At 43.6% G+C, this 20,607-nt stretch overlaps 7 protein-coding genes across 7 annotated transcripts in view; 4 read left to right on the top strand and 3 right to left on the bottom strand.

The window, feature by feature from the left end:
• RpL12 (ribosomal protein L12) overlaps positions 1 to 20,607 on the top strand; it is a 93,014-nt gene that overhangs the window by 4,613 nt on the left and 67,794 nt on the right. The window lies entirely within an intron of this gene.
• On the top strand, positions 902 to 13,792 carry LOC108010174 (transforming growth factor beta-1-induced transcript 1 protein). The gene is made up of 2 exons (XM_065863730.2): positions 902 to 1,160; positions 12,101 to 13,792. The coding sequence occupies exons 1-2, from the start codon at positions 1,090 to 1,092 to the stop codon at positions 12,639 to 12,641; spliced, it is 612 nt and encodes a 203-aa protein (XP_065719802.2). The 5' UTR covers positions 902 to 1,089; the 3' UTR covers positions 12,642 to 13,792.
• Sox14 (Sox box protein 14) lies at positions 1,160 to 7,833 on the top strand. Its single transcript, XM_017070903.4, has 2 exons — positions 1,160 to 2,964; positions 6,195 to 7,833. The coding sequence occupies exons 1-2, from the start codon at positions 2,449 to 2,451 to the stop codon at positions 7,653 to 7,655; spliced, it is 1,977 nt and encodes a 658-aa protein (XP_016926392.3). The 5' UTR covers positions 1,160 to 2,448; the 3' UTR covers positions 7,656 to 7,833.
• LOC108010172 (peptidylglycine alpha-hydroxylating monooxygenase-like) lies at positions 7,969 to 10,454 on the bottom strand. Its single transcript, XM_017075016.4, has 8 exons — positions 10,290 to 10,454; positions 9,800 to 9,857; positions 9,639 to 9,726; positions 9,508 to 9,580; positions 8,847 to 8,979; positions 8,744 to 8,792; positions 8,343 to 8,678; positions 7,969 to 8,284 (listed from the first exon to the last, which is right to left on the bottom strand). The coding sequence occupies exons 1-8, from the start codon at positions 10,452 to 10,454 to the stop codon at positions 8,116 to 8,118; spliced, it is 1,071 nt and encodes a 356-aa protein (XP_016930505.4). The 3' UTR covers positions 7,969 to 8,115.
• Phm (Peptidylglycine-alpha-hydroxylating monooxygenase) lies at positions 10,534 to 13,739 on the bottom strand. Its single transcript, XM_017075014.4, has 8 exons — positions 13,477 to 13,739; positions 12,970 to 13,027; positions 12,817 to 12,904; positions 12,685 to 12,757; positions 11,455 to 11,587; positions 11,352 to 11,400; positions 10,957 to 11,295; positions 10,534 to 10,898 (listed from the first exon to the last, which is right to left on the bottom strand). Exons 1-8 carry the CDS (start codon positions 13,666 to 13,668, stop codon positions 10,730 to 10,732), a joined length of 1,101 nt encoding a protein of 366 aa, XP_016930503.4. The 5' UTR covers positions 13,669 to 13,739; the 3' UTR covers positions 10,534 to 10,729.
• On the top strand, positions 14,086 to 17,376 carry Pask (PAS kinase). Its single transcript, XM_017074623.4, has 3 exons — positions 14,086 to 14,273; positions 14,338 to 16,947; positions 17,000 to 17,376. Exons 1-3 carry the CDS (start codon positions 14,186 to 14,188, stop codon positions 17,239 to 17,241), a joined length of 2,940 nt encoding a protein of 979 aa, XP_016930112.3. The 5' UTR covers positions 14,086 to 14,185; the 3' UTR covers positions 17,242 to 17,376.
• Positions 17,443 to 20,448, bottom strand: LOC108009901 (oxysterol-binding protein-related protein 2). Its single transcript, XM_017074625.4, has 9 exons — positions 20,244 to 20,448; positions 19,925 to 20,147; positions 19,641 to 19,861; positions 18,948 to 19,206; positions 18,695 to 18,892; positions 18,433 to 18,634; positions 18,247 to 18,372; positions 17,963 to 18,186; positions 17,443 to 17,905 (listed from the first exon to the last, which is right to left on the bottom strand). The coding sequence occupies exons 2-9, from the start codon at positions 19,957 to 19,959 to the stop codon at positions 17,803 to 17,805; spliced, it is 1,368 nt and encodes a 455-aa protein (XP_016930114.3). The 5' UTR covers positions 19,960 to 20,147; positions 20,244 to 20,448; the 3' UTR covers positions 17,443 to 17,802.

The following is a 20,607-nucleotide window of genomic DNA, read 5'->3' as shown; positions in this document are numbered from 1 at the left end:
AAAAACTTAAGATAAAATATTGTGGTCGCAACGATCAACACGATTACTTCCGTGTGTCAGAGCACAATTAAATCATGCACACCCGTATGTGCATACATACATACGTATGCACGTATGTACATTGTTCTTTAACCGATATTTATACCTGACACTGTATGAAAATGCAAGTGCATGTTCCGCTGCGTCATTCTGTAGATAAATAGTATATATATACATCGAACTTGCATCTGTAAAAATGTATAGTTATCTGTATATTCCTGCGTATTTTTTAAGTATACGACTTTAACTGCATGCCATTTTTATGCATATTATATCAGATCTTGTAGTACATGGCAGCATAGTGAGTATCTGTGTGTGGGAATACGTATAGTATCCATGTATTATTCTGATTTTCCGTACTCGAAAGCGTTCAGAATTGTCTGAAATAAACAGAAGCCAGATTGATATATTCATGCGCACATACATACTTATTATATATATTCTCGCCAGTACATGCACACACGTACAGATTAATCAAACAGCCATATGATTAATACACATGGAACAGCTGATTCATAAGCGTCGCAGCCAATGATTGTATGTATGTCGTGCTCAGTTACTCACACACCAGCTGGCAGCTCACTGCAACAGTTGATATCAACAAACCCAGGGGCGGAGTGCAGGTGGCGCCAGTGAGAGGGGCGCTAAAAAGATTTGGATAGGAAAGAGGGATACCTAAGAACTACTTCTTAGTGCATGGAATGTAATAACAATTTAATGAAATGCAACATGATAAATGTTAAATTAAAGCTTTTCCCTCAGCGTTAACTGTAAGTCCGCTCCTGAGCCGTCGCACACACACACTCTCACTCGCTCTCGCACGAAACCTGCGCTCTCTCGCTCTCGCGCACACACACCGAAGGCGAATGTATCTGACGGTGGTATGGGTGCATGTATCTGTATCTACGTGCTGCGGACTCAAATCGTAAACTTTGCAGTCAGTTCACTTGAACAGCTGTGAGCGATCGACGTTGGTCGGGAACCAAACACACACACACCGCAACAGATACCCCAACAGAGACACACACGCAAGCGTATATACAGATATATATGCATAATTACATACATCGCAGTACATGGGGGCTGCATAAGAAACAAGTACAACAAAATCACAAATATATGTACGCAAATATACAACAAAATAAAAACGTAAAATCTTTTGCGTAGTTTATTCGCTCGCGTCGTTCGTTTCGTTTCTTCACTTTACTCCAGTCCCAGTCCCAGTCCATTTCATTTCACTTCAATCCAATCCAAAACCAACTCGTATCTCATCGCTTCGTTTTTCGTTGCGCTGCGCTGCTTTGCGTTGCGCCGAGAGTTTCGTTGCTTCTTCAGTTCGGTTGAGTTTCAGTTCGATTCGCGGCGATGTTTAGTTTAGATTGACCAGGACAAGAAGAAATGCCCTGGTCTCGCGCGGCTCCGTGAAGATACAAGATACTAGATACAATATACAATCTGTAATCTGAAATCTGCAATCTAGACCCCTAGACCCCGCTAACCAACTAAATCTAGTAACGCTAAAGATAACCTGTGTGCATAAATCGCGTTGTGATTTCGAGTCAATAACAGATAACCAATTAAACGATACCCAAACCGATCTTATTGTCAAGTGATAACATTAACATTGCCATTGGCCAGAGACATTCGGAACCAGCTGGATTTCAAACATTATCAAAATATTTGCTGTTTCAAAATCAACACGTAAAACAAACAAACACAGCCAAAAACGCGAGTGCAGCAGTATTAGTGATTAGTGACCACCACACAAGCATAAATACATAGCCACCACATAAGTACACCGCACATACATATATCGTTACAAACGTGTGTAAACTCTCTGCACATAAATGCGAGCCAATCTATTTAATTCAGTTTCAGTGCATTTATAAATTAATAAAATTTAACCAGTGCGAGTGTGAGAGTGAGAGACACGCACACCAGTAGACAAGCTCATTACACGGACGCAGCGAACGTGAGTCTTGGAATATTGCAAACAAAAAACCAAAAGCAAAAAAAAAATAAATAAATAACGAGGAACCAGTTTCACCTTGAGGAGCAATACCTAGTGCACACTCACACACGTGCATCGCATATGTGCATCAGTGTGTGCCAAATGAAACAGCCCGATCTGACTGCGACTACAGTGCATATATATAGTACATGTGTGGTACATAGCACATAAATATATATATATAATTGGTGATAAAGCCCTGGAGAAACCGAACCCTCCGCCTTATCGGTAACCCCACTGCCACTGTTTCTGCGACTATGTTTAAGCGGGGATCGGAATCGGAAGAACTGCCCTGGGACACAGATACCGATATCATCGACACCGATATTGAGATTGAGATTGAGATTGAGATGCAGATGCATATGCACAGGCCAGTCCAAAACCAAACGCACTGAAAGATGATAGCTAAGCCCAATCAGGCCACCACCGAACCACCATTGAGTTTTTGCCCCGGAACAGTGCCAACGGTTCCAGCAACCACCCCAGCGAATCCAGCGAGTATCCAGCCAAGGAATCCAGCCCCAAAACCGGAGACACCCCGCACTCCGCCTGCGTCAACCCCCGAAACAGAAAACACACAAAGCCAGCCAGCTATTACTCATCCAGCGGCTGTGGCTTCGCCTTCCGCGCCTGTTGCTGCAGCTGCACCGAGAACCCCGGAGGCCCCGAACCCCCACACCCTCAACTCCCACCTCGTAACCCCCACAGTCACAGTCACACTCACACCCGAACCCAAAGCCCAATCCCAATCCCAATACCAACACCAATCCAATATGGACATGGACGGCGAAAGATCTCCGAGCCACAGCGGCCATGAAATGACACTGAACATGAACGGCATCGATTCCAGCCTGGTGTTCGGATCTGCACGGGTTCCTGTCAACTCCAGCACCCCGTATTCGGATGCAACTCGAGTGAGTAACACTGCCTTGTCGACACTGAGGGAAAATCGGATCAAGTTCTGGGGTCATACCGATTTTGTGCTTGAGGTAGACGGAAGGTTTCAGGTAGGGCTCTTCGACCATCGAGTTACACCAAAAACATATGTATGCCTAAAGTGTAGTCTAATATAATCATATATTTCAAAAACCACGAACTAGACTAGTTTTCTCCCTGTGCAGACAGGGATGCATTTTGGGGGACACGTCATTTTGCTTCCAAATCCCCTATCCGGTGGCCTGATCTCGTCTCGATAGAAAGATCCGTCCCCTCGTGTCTGTGTGCCCAATCAACCGAAGCGAAATTCACGCCAGCGATGCACTTCTTATCAGCTCTAATGGGCACTACTTAGATAAACAACCCACCCACAGCTGTCTCGTCAAGGCGAAACGTACTTGATATTCGGCAGAGAGACCTACATATAGAGTACACACACACAAATACTTTTTCCAGACCGGACAGGTCAACAAAAAGTTTGACTGATAAGATTTCCCCCAGATTAGATTCAAGTTTTTTTGCGATTATTTTCTTTGTTTACAAATACAAGAGCACGGCAAAACAATTCATGTAGATTAGCAATCGAATGTACGTTTGTATTTATTTGCGCTTGATCATAAAAGCTCAACTTCACTTCTGACTTATTATGATGAAATACCCAGTACCAGAAAATATTGATGAATGGTTATTTTGGGCTCCCGGGAGCACTGCCATCGATGATTCCGAGCTCCCGACCATAGATACATTCGTGGAGCGCGTGGAAGTGCAGTTTTTGTCCCCGTGCATTTACGGGGCGGTTGTACTCGTACTCGCGTTTCGCTTCCCTGATGACTCACATTATTTGTCGAGCTTGCATATAAGTATATTGTAGATATGTATCTGGTGCCAGTCCAGTGTGCGGATGGATATGCTGTTCGGGCGGATAGAACGTCTATAATTTGCGCTGCTTAACTGTGTCCGACCGATACTCATTTGTTTATCATTCTATATATTGTGATATGTTTTTGTCAAAACACAAGTTCCTTATTACGATCTAGCCATCTATTCGTCATCTTGTTTACCAGACATTCGGGTATAGGAGCCCCAAATGTATGGAAATGGCCAGGAGTGCACTCATCGACTCCTATCTAATAAGTTAAGTGTAGTATATAAATGCGCGCACATAGCACACATAGCACATTTGGTGCATTGACCTTGCTTAGCAGTTTGTTTTTTACGGTTATTAGTGCGGATGGTTGGAGGAGGCAATGGCTTCGCCTTTCGCCTTTGGCGTCACGAACAGAAAACTCAATTGCGTATTACTCGCACATATAGAACCGAGAACTGAATACATATGTACCAAGTCGTTGACTTCTGCGGCTACATGTTTATCTTTACTGCAAAAAAATGTATTTAATATAGTATTCGAGCTGATGACCTTAGGATCTAAGCGTGCGGCAAGAACGGTTAAAATCGAAAGCCCCAGCCCCAGCCCCATTTCATCACTTTTACTTGTTCCCCAAAGTGCGAGTGTGCATGTATTTGTATCTGTATCCCACGGATGCGGGTGTCTGCAACTTCTGGCCTGTGGAATCGGGTATCTGTGTGTCTGTTTGGGCCCTGGAATGGTGGTGGTATGAGTGTGTTGTGTCTACAAGAGTCGGGCTGCTTATTAGACTTGAACTGAACTGTCTGACTGACGACGACGACGACCACGACGACGATGTCGGCGACATTGAGAGTGAGTTTCGGAGCAGAGTTGCGAGGGCAAAGGCAACGGCAATGGCAATGGCAAAGGCAAAGGCAATGGCCGATGGAGCATCGCATCCCGTCGGCCCCAATACCATATACCATCGCTCGCCGTTTCAGCTGAAAGTCTGCTCCACTCAGCCCGCTCAGCTTTTCGCATTTCGACTCAGTTCAGTTCAACTCGGTACTGCCAAGGGTATCGCCTCTACTTCGGATGTGGCTGTGGCTGTGGCTGTGGATGTGGATGAACTCGCGAGGTACACGAACTGCTGCAAGGTCGAAGTTAACGCTATTAATAGGTAGTTTCTGCCGTCTCTCGCGGCGAGAATAAAACGGTTATTCACATTGGCCAAACGAGGCGACGCGTCACCGCTGCTATGACCTATACCTCTATAACCCTAACCTCTGCCTATTCCAAATGGTATGATGATGATGGGCCTGGCCTACCGAGATTGCTAATTGGACTTCCCAGATACCAGATCCCGGATCTCAGATCCCAGATTCCAGATCGAAGGGATTATTTGGGATCGGGAAACCAGGAAGCAGATGCGAATTAATGCATGCTCGGCATCGGTACAGAGCCACTTGTCCGTGTATCTTAACAACCGAAACAGAAACACATTTAAATACATACAAACACAAACCATATTTCGTTTTAGGAGCGTTTTATTAACCTTGGCGAGGGACATTGAACTTCAAACGCTGCGAATACGTATTTTCGTACAGACACAAATGCAATACATACCGACATAGACAAAATGCATATATGTCGACGCAAACTCACAAACGTTCAGATGGACGTACTATATACGTATATTGTACACCTCTGGTGTGAATTTTATTTCCTAACTCTTTATCTGTGATACGTTAATATGCAATGAACATTTATATACGCAAAAGTATAATAGGTGAATGTGTTTTTCGCATGAACGAATTACCGGAGCGTATCTACCTACATATTTGCGGTTTTTAAAAAGTAAAGGAAATTTCGTTGTTCCATAATTTGTGAAAACAAGGGAGTGTAATAATTTATTTGCTGGGAACTGCCGGAAGTAATTTTAAGCATATGTATGGGTTACATATTGCTCAGTTTTCTTGGGCTGGAAAATTGTAAAGTACTTTTCACCCCTTACCTAGGGTAATAATTAAGGCAATATCTTTTAGCTTAGCTGGTTGGGATTTACATTTGCCTCGAAAATATGTTTAACTGAGTTAGTACGGATGTATAGTATGTTTTATAGTATAGTGATGATTCAATTTAAATATATTTATTATCAACGGTCTAACGGTCTTTTAAATACTATATTGAATTTTTATTTTTAGCATTCAAATCTTTTGATTACAAACCAATATATAGTTGCTAAACAGTTAGATAGACAAATGTTTTTTAATTACTTCTAGTTTATAATGAGTAATACATTAAGTTATATTTTACCTATAAGTAAGAGTACTTAACCAACCCCTTTCCCCTTTCTTGCAGACCAAGAAACATTCTCCCGGCCATATTAAGCGACCTATGAATGCCTTCATGGTGTGGAGCCAGATGGAACGGCGGAAGATCTGCGAGCGGACGCCGGACCTTCACAACGCCGAGATCTCCAAGGAGCTGGGCCGCCGATGGCAGCGCCTCAGCAAGGACGACAAGCAGCCGTACATCATCGAGGCCGAGAAGCTCCGGAAGCTGCACATGATCGAGTATCCCAACTACAAGTACAGGCCCCAGAAGAAGCAGACGCGATCCCCGGGATCGCTGAAGCAGAATCAGGACGCAGACAGCTGCGAAGCTAAAAATGACACGCCCAACACCACACTGTCCACTCTTGCAATTAATGGAACCACCACTGCCGGTCGTAAAAGCAAAAGATCTACCTCTACATGTCAAACAGGTTCCGTTTCGAAACGATTAAGGAACGACTCGGGTGATACCCCCAGGGCCAAGTACGAGGTCAAGGGGGAGTCTGCAGAGCAGCACAACACCGTGGATATTATACTACCCTCAGCCGATAATCTATTAAGCTACCAATCATCTGAATATTTACCTCTAAGCACGAATAGCAATGCCGATTGCGACGAAAAGCTACACTCAGACCTGAGCTCGGGTCCGCTGGAGTCGCGGGATAATCTGTCGGACGTGGTCCAAAGATTCCTTCCACAGTTCTTCTTCCCCAGCAACGAGGACTCGCAGCTAGAGGTCAACTCCTCGTCGCAGAGCCACCACAACCAGTCGGATCCCACCGCAGGATTGATAGACAGCATCTCCGACATCAGCCCCATCAACCGCGAGGACATGTCCATGGAGGTGATGCGATATCTGCCCTACCTGGAGGCGAATCCCTCGAGCGATGGGCACACCCTCAAGGTGGAGTCCAGCCTGCTGGATGGCGCCCTCAGTGAGCCCGTGTTCGACTCCGAGGACAACATTGTGAACGATGCCAACTTGCACTCGGCCAGCCATCAAATACCTCCATATGTGCCTGACAACCACGACTGCTTTGCGGATGACTGCGGCGGGGACAACTCCTCGCACCAGGTGGAGTTCGAGGTGGTGCGGCCCCAGACGGTGACCATGACCATGACCTGCACCCTGCCCTACGGCGGACCGGATGGTGGGCACACATTCCAGAACGACGACTTCAACCCGATCCCGTCGGCCGCCGAGGACAGCGACTGCAGCATACTGACCACCTCAAACTCGCCGCAGATCGGCTTCAATGGGAGCAGCTTCGTGGAGGCGGACGCCATCGAGAGCACTTGTACATACACCCAACAAGACTACACCGGAAATGTAATTGAAACACACAATGATCTCAACTACGCCGCACAGGATAACAACGGAGCTCTGCTAGCCTACACATTTGAGGACCTGCCTCCTCAGCCAACCGGTAGTCATTTAGAATTTAACACTAACAAGTACGAGTTTGCAAGTTATTATAAAATGTGAGAGATATTTAAGTTTTGTGTAATTTATAACTAATCTAATTGTACGTTTATAATTTTACACCAAATTATATATATATATATATATGTATACAGATAAATACTATATATTCCATAAATTCTATATATACAAAACAAAAAAAAAAGAACGAGAATAAAATGCTTTGCATTGAAAACATTTACGATGGATGAGTTTCATTTAACTGCGTTGCGGAATTGTTGTTTCCTACTATATACGATATGTAGAAGCGGGGAGATTAACCTTGTGGGCGATCAGCTAATTGTTTCCAAATTCAATTAATAGGATTTCCACTCGGTTCTCGCGAATTATCTACATATGTTTATTTACACGCACAAATATTTTACATAAATTATTGGTGGCCAACAGAATAGGATACAGAATGACGCTAAACCATCATCAATAGTTGTACACGATAAGATAATCGACATAATAAAGTACAAAGTTACAAAGTGCTCGCCTCGATATGTGGAATGTTGTGTAGGCCAGTGTCGGGATTGGACCAATAGTAGTAGGGAGCGCCCTTGCTGAAGCAGAAATTATTGTTCAGAGTTTCGTCCTGATCCACGTAGTACATGAGGTAGAAATTGCACATTTCATCTTCGTTCGTGGGGCTGTAAATGGGGAATTTGATTATTAAGGGTATTTTTTTGGGTACAACCTGGTACTTACCCGACTTTGGTTATTCTATGGCGGGTACTTTTCAGAGTACACCTCACGGCAATCTTATCTCCCTGAACAATGGGATCCCTGTTGCTGATGTTATAGAACATCTGGGGCGTGAGGGGATCCCTCTTGCCAAGTTGCAGCCACTCCTGTTCCCCATCGCTATTGGTCCTGACCCTGTAGCCAGACACCACCTTTCCCAGTCCGTGGGTGTGCACGCGGTAGGCGAAAGGATGCAGCACCTTGTTCTCATTCACCTCGCAAGCGTTTTCCAGGTGCTCCGTTTTCATGGCCGGAATCTTTCCGTCTGAGCCCAGCAATAAAGTGCCAGCCAACTTTTTACTATGTCGAAGAAGAGTTTTTTAAGTGTTTTGAATAGAATAGAACTATTGTTCTTAAGAACTTACGGCTCTTCTGTGTAATCCAAGAACACACCTGAATCATCGGTCGAACCATCTGAATAAAAATATATTTATAATTCCTTTCATAAGATTGCCTTCTAGAACTCACCTTTGAATTTATCAATGTGGGCATAATGAACTTGCAGTACCAAGTACTTGGTGGGCGAGTTCTTGCCCACCTTGAAACCCACTCCTTCGGGCAAATTCAGCTTTGGCGCGTCTCTAGCCCAAGCATATATGATCTGTGTAAAGATAAGAAAAGGTTATTATTTTTAACTTATTTATTAGCACCTTTGCACCATTTTAATTAAAAAACTTTACAAAAATCAAGAAAGGAAGTTAACTTCGGCAAGCCGAAGTTTGTATACCCTTGCAGTTATAAATTTTAACTTTAAAAATACAAAAAATTATATTTCCAATAGTATAAGATAATGTGTCAAAAAACACCGAAACTATAATTTGTTTCATATTATTGTCCCACCAATTTTGTGATCGTTTCTATGGCAGCTATATGATATAGTCGTTCGATTTTAATAAAATTAAATTCGAAATTCAGAACTAATTAAGAAATGTTATTTCCAAGCGTAGGAGGTTATATGTTAAAAAATACCGAAACTATAATTTGTTTCATATTATTTCCCGACCAATTCCTTGCCAGCCAGGACAACCCGTCTGCCTCGACTGCCAACCCATCGTTCCGAGTCCCCAAAATTTGTGTGCCTCATAAATGTCTAGTTTCTAACTCCTGGCTTATTTGGGCTATTTCGTACCTGAGAATGAGAGCGGAATCCGCAAGGAATGGCCGACTGCTCCTGGGAAGCTATGTTCATATCACCACAGTTCCTGTTTGGAAATATATTTAAATATCAATAGGTAAATTAGGATTCGCTGAGCAACTTACCAAGTGGTCTTCGTGTTTCCGGGCTCTCCGCATCCGTAGAGCAGCATATGGTGGGCCGTGTTCATGGTAGCATTGGGATTGAAGCCAACTATTCGAGTTAAAACAATCAGTTTTAATATAACTATGGAACGATTTCTGTGGATTCTGTGGTATGTTCTTACCTATATAGTAGGTGGTAGTGGGGTCGACTTTGATGGGCGTGCACAAGTACAGATCGGGCTATATTCGTTTTGTCAGTTTTGTTGAAGAGAACGAGCATATTGGATTAGTCAACAAGTATTATTCAAATATGTGCGTTGAGAAACCGAGGCTGTATGCCCTTTTTCGCCACCCCAACATCGTAAAAAGAGTTTTGAATCTACGGCGCAGGTTTGAGAAGTGCAATCTACAGGTTTCGGTTTCAAGGCATTACATGTGGGTGTCGCATCGTGTGTATTCGATACGCCTAACTAACATATGGAACAAATTTCACGGTATACGAAAGGTTTTTCCCAAACAGAATAGATGTAAATGTCCACGTCCTCAATAGATTAACCCACGTTTGTGCTTTTTTGTTGATTAAAAAATATATACGCAAAACTGCGGAAATGTAATCATCCATATGGATCGAATAGTATTGGATATATACTTTATTTAGGGCGGGGAACTTACGGTTTGCGGGGAAACCTTGGGCATGAGGATTGGAAAGGATGCCAATGAGCCTGTTGCGAAGTTCGACTCCAGATTGTGTTCTTTTACAAGGCCGTCTACACTTATCATCAGGTTGATCAGCAGGAAGACTCCCACGGTAATAGAGATATTGGATGTTCGTGGCATTTTCTTTGTAGAAGCGGGGAGATTAACCTTGTCGGCGATCAGCTAATTGCTCCAAATTCAATTAATGGGATTTCCACTGGGTTCTCGCGAATTATCTACATATGTTTATTTACACGCACAAATATTTTACATAAATTATTGGTGGCCAACAGAATAGGATACAGAATGACGCTAAACCATCATCAATAGTTGTAAACGATAAAATAATCGAGACAATAAAGTAGTATACATTCGTTTCGCTTTCCGCAGCTGATTTCACGCTCTCGACAGCCAGATTACAAAGTGCTCGCCTCGATATGTGGGATGTTGTGTAGGCCAGTGTCGGGATTGGACCAGTAGTAGTAGGGAGCGCCCTGACTAAAGCAGAATTTCATGTTCAGAGTTTCGCCCTGATCCACGTAGTACATGAGGTAGAAATTGCACATTTCATCTTCGTTCGTGGGGCTGTAAATGGGGAATTGGATTATTAAGGGTATTTTTTTGGGTACAACCTGGTACTTACCCGACTTTGGTTATTCGATGGCGGGTACTTTGCAGAGTACACCTGACGGCTATCTTATCTCCCTCGACAATGGGATCCCTGTTGCTGATGTTATAGAACATCTGGGGCGTGAGGGGATCCCTCTTGCCAAGTTGCAGCCACTCCTGTTCCCCATCGCTATTGGTCCTGACCCTGTAGCCAGACACCACCTTTCCCAGTCCGTGGGTGTGCACGCGGTAGGCGAAAGGATGTAGCACCTTTTTCTCATTCACTTCGCAAGCGGTTTCCAAATGCTCCGTTTTCATGGCCGGAATCTGTCCGTCTGTGCCCAGCAATAGAGTGCCAGCCAACTTTTTACGACTATGGAAGAATAGTTCTTTAAGTGTTGTGTCATGGAATAGTACTTTAGAACTTACGGCTCTTCTGTGTAATCCAAGAACACCCCTGAATCATCGGTCGAACCATCTGAATAAAATTACATTTATAATTTCTTTCGAAAGATTGATTTCAAGAACTCACCTTTGAATTTATCAATGTGGGCATAATGAACTTGCAGTACCAAGTACTTGGTGGGCGAGTTCTTGCCCACCTTGAAACCCACTCCTTCCGGCAAATTCAGCTTTTGCGCGTCTCTAGCCCAAGCATATATGATCTGTGTAAAGAAAAGTAAAGGTTCAGTAAATATTGGTTATTATATTTAACTTATTTATTAGCACCTTTGCACGTACGATTGTACGATGAAAAGTACATTAAAACAGATTGATAGACCATTTTATTTTAATTTGGTAAAGTTTCCAAAAAAAAATTACTATTTTGCTTAACAAAAAAAGGTAACACTAATAACTTTTCCAGATTCTTTATCTTTATAGAATCAAGTCAAATGTCACCAATAAAGATAATGAAACCCACATCTGTCATTAACTTAATCTTAAGATTGGCCATATTGAAAGATCTTCAAAATGAAACCCAGATTCTGTTACAGAATATAGACAAAAGTGACTTAGTTCTATTTTAAGCTGGCATTAACCTTGTAGGCACCGCCACGTATGTCAGACTAAGGCAAGTTTTGATATAGGATATATATGCCTAGACATTTCCTCTAAAATTTTTAATTGTTCTGTCCAGAGAGCCTGTTTTGAAGTATGTCCCCTTCTATTTGCTGCAGATGCAACGAGGAGATTTGGCCCAGGGCCATCAACAGCTTGGGCAAGTCGTACCATCCGCACCACTTCACCTGCACGGAATGCGGCCTGGTGGTGGATCCTAAGCTGTTCTTCGCGGTGGCGGACGAGGTGGTATGCAGTGAGTGCTATCTGGGCAAGCATGTCGCTCGGTGCTCCGCCTGCCGGGCTCCGATCCTGGAGCGCGGCGTGGCCACCGGCGGGCGCAAGTGGCACGAAAAGTGTTTCCGGTGCGTGAGCTGCAGCAGACCGCTGGTCTCGGCGACCTTTTTCGAAATTAACGGATACCTCTTCTGCAAGTCACATTTCCGGGAACTGTTTTCGTCCCGCTGTGCCGGCTGTGCGAAGCCAATCGATGAACGAGCCGTTGTCGCGCTGAGCACCAAGTGGCATTTGAAGTGCTTCAGGTGCCACGAGTGCCACCGAAAGATCACCGCCTCTAAGTTTGGGATCCAGCAAGGACAACCCGTCTGCCTCGACTGCCAACCCATCGATCTGAGTCCCCAAAATTTGTGTGCCTCATAAATGTCTAGTTTCTAACTCCTGGCTTAATTGGGATTTTTCGTACCTGAGAATGAGATTGGGGTCCGCAGGGACTGGCCGACTCCTCCTGGGAAGCTCGGTTCATCTCACCACAGTTCCTGTTTGGAAAAATATTAAAATATTAATTAGGTCCATTACGATTCGCTGAGCAACTCACCAAGTGGTCTTCGTGGTTCCAGGCTCTCCGCATCCGTAGAGCAGCATATGGTGGGCCGTGTTCATGGTAGCATTGGGATTGAAGCCAACTATTCGAATTAGAACAATCAGTTTTAATATAACTATGGAACGAATTCTGTGGACAAGAACATACCTATATAGTAGGTGGTAGTGGGGTCGACTTTGATGGGCGTGCACAAGTACAGATCGGGCTATATTCGTGTTGTTAGTTTTGTTAAAGAGAACGAGCATATTGGATTAGTCAACAAGTATTATTCAAATATGTGCCTTGAGAAACCAAGGCTGAATGCCCTTTTTCGCCACCCCAACATCGTAAAAAGAATTTTGTATCTACGGCGCAGGTTCGAGAAGTGCAATCTACAGGTTTCGTTTTTAAGGCATTACATGTGGGTGTCGCATCGTGTGTATTCGATACGCCTAACTAACATATGGAAAAAATTGCACAGTATGCGAAAGGTTTTTCCCAAACAGAATAGATGTAAATTTGCACGTCCTCAATAGATTAACCCACATTCCGTATATTTGTGTGTTTTTGTTGATTAAAAAATATACATATACGCAAAAATACGTTAATGTTATCATCCATATGGATCCAATAGTATTGGATATATAGTACATGTTTTTAGGGCGGGGAACTTACGGTTTGCGGGGAAACCTTGGGCATCAGGAATGGAAAGGATGCCGTTGAGCCTGTTGCGGAGTTTGACTCCAGATTCTGTTGATACACGGAGTTCTGGTAATCCCCCTCTTTTACAAGGCCGTCTACACTTATCATCAGGTTGATAAGCAGGAAGACTCCCACGGGAATGGAGATATTGGATATTCGTGGCATTTTCGTCGTATTCCTTTTTATTCGAGTGTGCACTGCACTAAATACTTGTTGGGAAAACGAAAAAAAAACCTTCCTGTGTGGAAGAACAATACGTTTTGTATTGCTCTCTGATATTTTTCCACACGTAGCTAGGCCCAGTTTATATATATGTATTCTGAGCTGTTATCGATACTCAGAGCCATGATATCGATGTTTAGACAGGGCTGGATAGTTTTAGTAAGCGGTACATTTAAAAACTTTTGGGATAAAACTTATTTTAGCTTAAAATGTACCCGGAAATAGTTATTTTTCAGATACTAGGGTAAATTTTCGTGAAAAACACCTGTTACATAGGAAAAAACTATCTAATTAAATGGGGCTGCATTCCTTTCGACCCACTGGGTAAATCCCTTTGTCGCATGCGCCAATCCATTGATTTTTTGTAAACGGAGTTCCAATGTTTATAGTGAGCTCTTTTGGATGCAGTTTAAGGCCTCAAGTTGGATTTGCTGGGACTTGGAAAATATTCGACTTTTAAATGGAGGATCAGGGCGATGTGACGGACCAAGCCGTTGGTAAGCTGAGTAGTTCAAAAGCCCAAGGCCCCAAAAACCGATGTGCTAACGGTAAAGTTGGTAAAATAAAAACAAGAGCAGTACTTAATTATTTACAAACTCGTACTATTCTTAGATGACCCGATTGTGGGAACTCAGTGTCAAAGTCGCCAAAACTCTTCGACCATGCTGAATTTAATGGATGCCAGTTCCTTCAGTATGCCGCCTCCAAATCTCCACTCCTCGAAGGTGATCAATCCAAACAAGGCGATATTCACCATAGACGCGAATACGGGACAGATTTTTATAGTGAACAACAAGGCCTGCCAATTGCTGGGCTACACATCCCAGGAGCTGAGGAACAAGGGGTTCTTCGATCTGCTCAATGGCAAGACGGAAAGTCACATCTCATCGCTGGCGGAGATGCAGATCGAGGGCGACGAGGGACGAGTGGTTCTGCTGAGCGGAAAGGTCATCGAAATGAAGACCAAGTCGAGCAACAAGATTTTGGTTTCGCTCTGGATACGCCAGATTAGTAATGATGCCAGGCACATAGCCGTTGCCGAGCCCGTGGAAAGGCACATATGCCACATAAGCACCGATAGATTCGGGGTAATAACATCCGTTGACGCCACCACGGCTACCATATTCTTCTACGAATCCACCGAAAGCATGGTGGGCGTCAATATCACCGCTCTGATCCCGTTTATAAAGCTACCCGATCCGGACAGCAGGGAGATCCCGAAGAGCCTGCGAAAGCAAAGGGCCACGGGCCGAACCACGGATAATGTAAAGTTCCCTCTGTGTCTACTGATAGCCCTGGATGAGAATGCAGGGGGAACAGGGGGATACACCGTGTTTAACGTCACCGTGTGGGTCTTTCAGAATCTCAGTGGACTTATTGTGGTGGACGATATAGGCAACATATTGATGTGCAATCAGCCATTTTCGCTGCTGATGTTCGGTTATGGCCAGGATAAGATCTTGAATATGCATATATCCGCTATACTACCCAATTTCGGGAAGGACTCCCGCGAGGACAAGAGCCCCAATGTGTCAAACACCTCGATAACCAGCAACGACTGGGAGCCGGATACTGATCCCTTTGTTCTGGACAACGACTCCTCGCTGCAGTCGTGCAAGAAGAAGGTCCCACCCAACAACGAACCCTCCTCGGTGAGTGATGCCCACCTGAGCTGCAATCTGGAGAACAGTGGTGGCTTGTTCTGCGATCTCCGACAGCCAGATGATTGTACAATAGATGATATCCTAACACCCGTCAATGCTTCGAACAGTTTCCCCGCCGATGAATTCGAGGGGGGATCCCACTCACATATAAACGAGATGGGCCTCGACAAGGCAAAGTCCGTGTCCACGGAGACATGTGATGCCTCCGGCAGTAATCCCGCCACCAGGCTACTGAGTTCCATCAACGGAAGCTTTGTGGGCGAGGCCGTCCATGCCGATGGCTCTGTGATAGAGGTCGTCTACTCCGTACTCCTCCAGATCCTGCCCTGCTCCAATCGGGTGTACTGCATCTGGGTGTGCCGAAATCCCAGCACCCGACTGGACGGTGAAAAGTACAACTATGCGAATCTAACGTCCACATTCAACAGCATGGCCAGCACCATTGAACAGTCGCTGGGTCAGGTCATAAAGACCACGGCTGCCCAGAACTCCAGTCGACCCAACTCGCTGTCCCTGGTGTCCAAATACGAGGATGAGCTTTATCTGGGCGACTACAGCAAGCACTATACTTCAATCCGGCAGATCGGAAGAGGAGCCTACGGGTATGTGAACATGGCCTTTAGGAACACCGATCGCCTGCTGGTCATCACCAAGTTCATTCTTAAGGAGAAGCTCTGCTCGCAGTTTATGGTCAAGAACCGCGATTGCAAAGAAGTTCCTATCGAGATCCATCTACTACAGACCCTCAACCACAAGAACATTGTGTCTGTACTGGATGTATTCGAAAATGACCTGTTCTATCAGCTGGTGATGGAGAAGCACGGCTCCGGAATGGACCTGTGGACATTCATTGAACGGCGCCCGCTGATGGATGAAAAACTGGGAAGCTATATTTTCCGGCAGGTTGCAGATGCTGTCAACTATTTGCATGAACAGAAGATACTGCATCGTGATATAAAGGATGAGAATATTATAATCGATCATAATTTTAACATAAAGCTGATCGACTTTGGTTCGGCGACCTTCATGGAAGAGGGCAAATTCTTCTCGACGTTTTACGGCACCACTGAGTACTGCAGTCCTGAAGTTTTGGCCGGAAATAGATACGTGGGTCCCGAGCTGGAAATTTGGGCCCTAGGCGTTACCCTGTACGTTCTGATGTTCTTTGAAAACCCATTCATCGATGTGGAGGAAACCCTGAAGGCGGAAATCCAGATACCGAAAGCGGTGTCCGAACAACTGAGCCGTCTACTGAGTTCAATGTTGAACAAGGATCCCAAATACAGGTGTACCATGCTCCAGTTGATAACCGATCCATGGCTGACCCAGGATGTTAATCCCGCGGCTTTCAGTTTCTCCTGGATTGTGCCCTGTAAGGCCCATGAGGCGAATCCGGATGTATACTTCTCGGGCTACCTATACTCAAGCACATCTGTGCTGTCCACCATTTCGCCGCAGGAGAGCTTCTCCCACATCGAAGAGTCCTCGATGGGCGGCAGTGATGAGGCGAGATTGGCGTCTCACAGGACCGGAGGACCCAAGTTGTGTGTCATTGATGGTATGTTACATTTTTTAAACTTTTAAAGTATTCATCTTGCCTTCCCTTTTAGCCAAACACAATAAGATGGACACTCTCTATGCGAAACAATTCCAGTTAAACACTTCAGTTAGTAACCACGAACTGAGGGCCACGTTACCTGACTCCAGCCATTCAGAAATCGGAGGTTCTATATGCTCCTCGAAATCCGAAAACGATATATTTAAGAACAAGCTTGAGCCCTGCGTCTCTGCTTATAACGTAGTTAGCTTGCACGACGTCAGCACGAAACCTAAAACGCTTGATCTTAAGTAAAGTTCTATATCTGTTGTACATGTGTAAATCGAATCTATGCATATAGTCATATGTAAATAGCAACATCTGTGAAAGGACAATTAAGGTTTTGGGGCTGAAAAATATGTAGAAGAAAATAAATCAATTTTATTGTTATTTGATGTCGTTTTAATTGAACATACAGGCGATCTTACCATTTTCGTTCAAAATAAAAATCAATACTTTATATGCTTTATAGCGCAACAAATAACTGAATAACATTTTAATAGCTTCGTATGGAATCGTCACGATTTAACAACTATTTATACACATACACAAAGACTACTAAAAGTAAGCGATCAACTAAATATTTCATGGATGCTTGTGCGATTTGATTGACTAGAGGTCAATAGCCCAACCAGATCGTACAATCACATGATCATAATACATTCACGTGATTGTACCCAATGGAGGGAAATGGAAAGTTGTGTTTGCCAATCATTAGTAACCTGTACAATTATCCAGTTATTAGCGATTTCTAAGTTTAAACAACTCGCAAACTTTTTACAAATATATATACTGTAAGCCTTCTACAAAATGTATCTAAAATATCGTATCGGTGTTTTCGTATTTGCGGTCCCAATAGCCTCCGCTATATAGCCAATCGTCGGTTTTGGTATAGGGGTTAGTTGTGTATTTAAACCACCTGGAATTGGGAGTACTTAGTAAGCAGTCAATTAAGAAGTTTATAACTTTTCTTCACCTCGGAGACCAGTCATCGCTATTGGTGGATTTTCTTTGTTTCCGTGTGTGCCTTTGTTTTTCTTCGAGACGTGTTTTCTCCTTGGCCGCACCATCCAAATTTCCTTCCTCTAAGTATAATATATCAGGTCGCAGTCGCGAATCGGTAGGGCATAGTGTTAGCGGTGGTTTCATATTTTTATTCATGGCGTTAAGCTGCAGCGCGAAATGCGTAAACTGGTAATACTGAAAAATATGAGGGGAATAAAATAAAAGAGCTTTAAGATCTTTAGAATAATATCCTACCTCGTCACAATTGGAAGGTCTGGGCTTACAACTCCACAAAGTGGTGGAGTCGGGAATATCAATCGAATATGCAGAATCACTCTTTGGTATGTCACCCTCATGCTCTAAAGGTGGATAGCTATCGTTCTGAAATGTAACAATTTTTGAGATACTTTTCGATGGTAACTCAAGAAAGTTTACACTTACATCTTGAATGGATAGGCTGCGGAATGAGTTCAACTTAAAACTATTCAACTTTGAGAACATTTTCTTAGGGGTTCCATTTGGCGACCCATCATAATCGTCATTCTTTCGGGTTCCCTGTTTCAGATACTGAACGTAGGACTCGGCAGAACAGCATTTAATAAACTCGGTCCATTTGCCATACAGATAGTATAGGTTTTTTTCACTAAAGAAAATTATATTTAGTCATAATTATTCACTCGAATTACTTTTAATGGTGTTTTACCTGGCATCCTTTACAAATCCCTCAACTCGGTGCAAGTTCTTGGCTCCAGATCCGGCGGACTTGAAGGTGAGACTGGCCACATGTCCAGTGGAATGATTGATGATCTCCATTTTTCCATATTGCTCTATCCACAGTCTGCCCACAATGATATTGTGGACGCAACAATTGACATTAGTCCAGCTGTAACTTTCGTTCCATCTGGAAAATAGGACACGTTAGAATAATTTTGCAGAAATTTGATAGTCAAACCTACTTTGGAAACTCAATGGTTACGGTTCCCTTTGGATTCACCTCAACACTCTTACCCCAAAACTTGATTTTCGGGTTAATTGTGCCGTGAAACTTAAAGTCCTTGGATTCTGCATGGAATGCAGATACTGGAGGGTGATGGGAGACCTGCTCGCAGACAATTCGATAATCTCCTTTCTGCAACTCGTACGTTTCACCAAGAAGAGGATTAAAAGGTTTTCCCAAGCGCTCCCAGTTTGAGGCTAATGCGGATACGGCAAAAGCTGAAAGATAAATTGTACATTTTCAATAATAAATGTAACGTTGATAAACTGGGGGATTCTCAAGTGTTCGCTTGGTCCATGATTCACTTCTAAGATAAATGGCTTAAAGCATTAGATCAATGAACGCTGTTGGGAAAAATAATCCATAGCCAGATATATAACGTTTTTCTTCGGAAATTTGCTGAGCATTATCAATTAATATTATTAAGTATACAACGTATACCATATTCTTATTTGAAACTTTTCAAAAAGTTACTTTCCATTTTTGGATCGTGTAATCATGGAACCCTAAAGCAACATACATTTTGTAGACCCTTAGAACTTTCCGAAAAATAGGGCTAGTCAATTATTGATGAGAGAACCATAAGAACCACCCGAATGAAGAGGATTGTCAATTATAGGTGAGGCAAACTATAAGGTCTGATAAGACTCACCCGCCACGTATTTCATCCGGTCTGCCGGAGATTCCTGCTGAGCAGCCTCGGTCAGCAGTTGTGCGTACTCCATGTACTCGCAGAGTCTCTGGAGGAAGCTCAGCGGTTCGTTCAGCATGACCGGCATGGTGATCTTGCTCAGGTCCTTGCCGATACAGTTCTTCAGAATGGCCCAGATACTGACCTCCTTGCGGGAAATCATCGGAGCCGGAAGCTCAGTTCTGCAGGTGATAAGATATGGGGTGAATATCAGATCGGATGAGTAAGTCGGAGGCACTACTCACCTTTCCAAATGCTCTGAGTAGTCGCCCTCTGCCATTTTTGGAACGGAATCAAGTGCAGCTATACCCAAAATCTGATTGCTATCGTGTGTTATTGTGGGCTTAATTGATTGCCAGTTGACCCTTTGATGCGGAGACGAATAAGTTTACACTTGGAAAGACATGTATGGAGTGAGGCGAGACGACGTGTAGCCAGTCCAAAGCCCAGAAGGATTTAGTTTGGGTTCTAAAAATGAGATTAGTCGAGCACTCCGATTAAACACATACTCGACCACGGCTGTATACTTATGTATATGCGATCTTTGCTGAACTGATTGTGTACCTTTTGTTCGTAGTCGCGTTTTCGATGGATTGTAATCTTGTGACCAACGCTTGTCAGTCATTGATTTTTCTACGGCTAATGAACGCTGGACATGTAGATGTTGTATGTGTGTTGAGATCTGGTTTATTTCGATTCACATTGTGACTAAACCGTGTTTCCTATTGTACTAATTGAGGTGTTTGCGTGCTGTGTTGTACCTAGCACTTACTTTAAAATATAAGCTTTAGACGAAAATTTAATCAATAGTGATAAGAAAGCTTTAGGTAGCTTTCAAACAGCAAGCTTTCCGCAGAGTTGTTTTTTTCCGAATCGATTTGTGATTACGTTTTTTTGTGTGGGTGTGTTTACCTTTCAAATAATACCT

The sequence above is a fragment of the Drosophila suzukii genome, chromosome 2R (genome assembly GCF_043229965.1).
Source record: "Drosophila suzukii chromosome 2R, CBGP_Dsuzu_IsoJpt1.0, whole genome shotgun sequence".
NCBI lineage: Eukaryota > Metazoa > Arthropoda > Insecta > Diptera > Drosophilidae > Drosophila > Drosophila suzukii.
This window is presented reverse-complemented; position numbering and strand designations above follow the sequence as displayed.

Bases quoted from the DNA above. Each gene is read 5' to 3' on its own strand.
- LOC108010174 (XM_065863730.2), top strand. From the start codon at position 1,090: ATGCATAATTACATACATCGCAGTACATGGGGGCTGCATAAGAAACAA. The intron at 1,161-12,100 runs GTACGCAAATAT...TATTTGCTGCAG, and splicing joins CAACAAAATCACAAATATAT to ATGCAACGAGGAGATTTGGC.
- Sox14 (XM_017070903.4), top strand. From the start codon at position 2,449: ATGATAGCTAAGCCCAATCAGGCCACCACCGAACCACCATTGAGTTTT. The intron at 2,965-6,194 runs GTGAGTAACACT...CCTTTCTTGCAG, and splicing joins CGTATTCGGATGCAACTCGA to ACCAAGAAACATTCTCCCGG.
- LOC108010172 (XM_017075016.4), bottom strand. From the start codon at position 10,454: ATGCCACGAACATCCAATATCTCTATTACCGTGGGAGTCTTCCTGCTG. The intron at 9,727-9,799 runs GTAAGAACATAC...TAACTCGAATAG, and splicing joins CACTACCACCTACTATATAG to TTGGCTTCAATCCCAATGCT. The intron at 9,581-9,638 runs GTAAGTTGCTCA...ATTTCCAAACAG, and splicing joins GGAAACACGAAGACCACTTG to GAACTGTGGTGATATGAACA.
- Phm (XM_017075014.4), bottom strand. From the start codon at position 13,668: ATGCCACGAATATCCAATATCTCCATTCCCGTGGGAGTCTTCCTGCTT. The intron at 11,588-12,684 runs GTACGAAAAATC...TTCTTTACACAG, and splicing joins GACCCCAATCTCATTCTCAG to ATCATATATGCTTGGGCTAG. The intron at 10,899-10,956 runs GTAAGTACCAGG...CCCCATTTACAG, and splicing joins CATCGAATAACCAAAGTCGG to CCCCACGAACGAAGATGAAA.
- Pask (XM_017074623.4), top strand. From the start codon at position 14,186: ATGGAGGATCAGGGCGATGTGACGGACCAAGCCGTTGGTAAGCTGAGT. The intron at 14,274-14,337 runs GTAAAGTTGGTA...TACTATTCTTAG, and splicing joins CAAAAACCGATGTGCTAACG to ATGACCCGATTGTGGGAACT. The intron at 16,948-16,999 runs GTATGTTACATT...CTTCCCTTTTAG, and splicing joins CAAGTTGTGTGTCATTGATG to CCAAACACAATAAGATGGAC.
- LOC108009901 (XM_017074625.4), bottom strand. From the start codon at position 19,959: ATGGCAGAGGGCGACTACTCAGAGCATTTGGAAAG. The intron at 19,207-19,640 runs GTGAGTCTTATC...TTTATCTTTCAG, and splicing joins CCGGATGAAATACGTGGCGG to CTTTTGCCGTATCCGCATTA. The intron at 18,635-18,694 runs GTAAAACACCAT...AATTTTCTTTAG, and splicing joins GGATTTGTAAAGGATGCCAG to TGAAAAAAACCTATACTATC.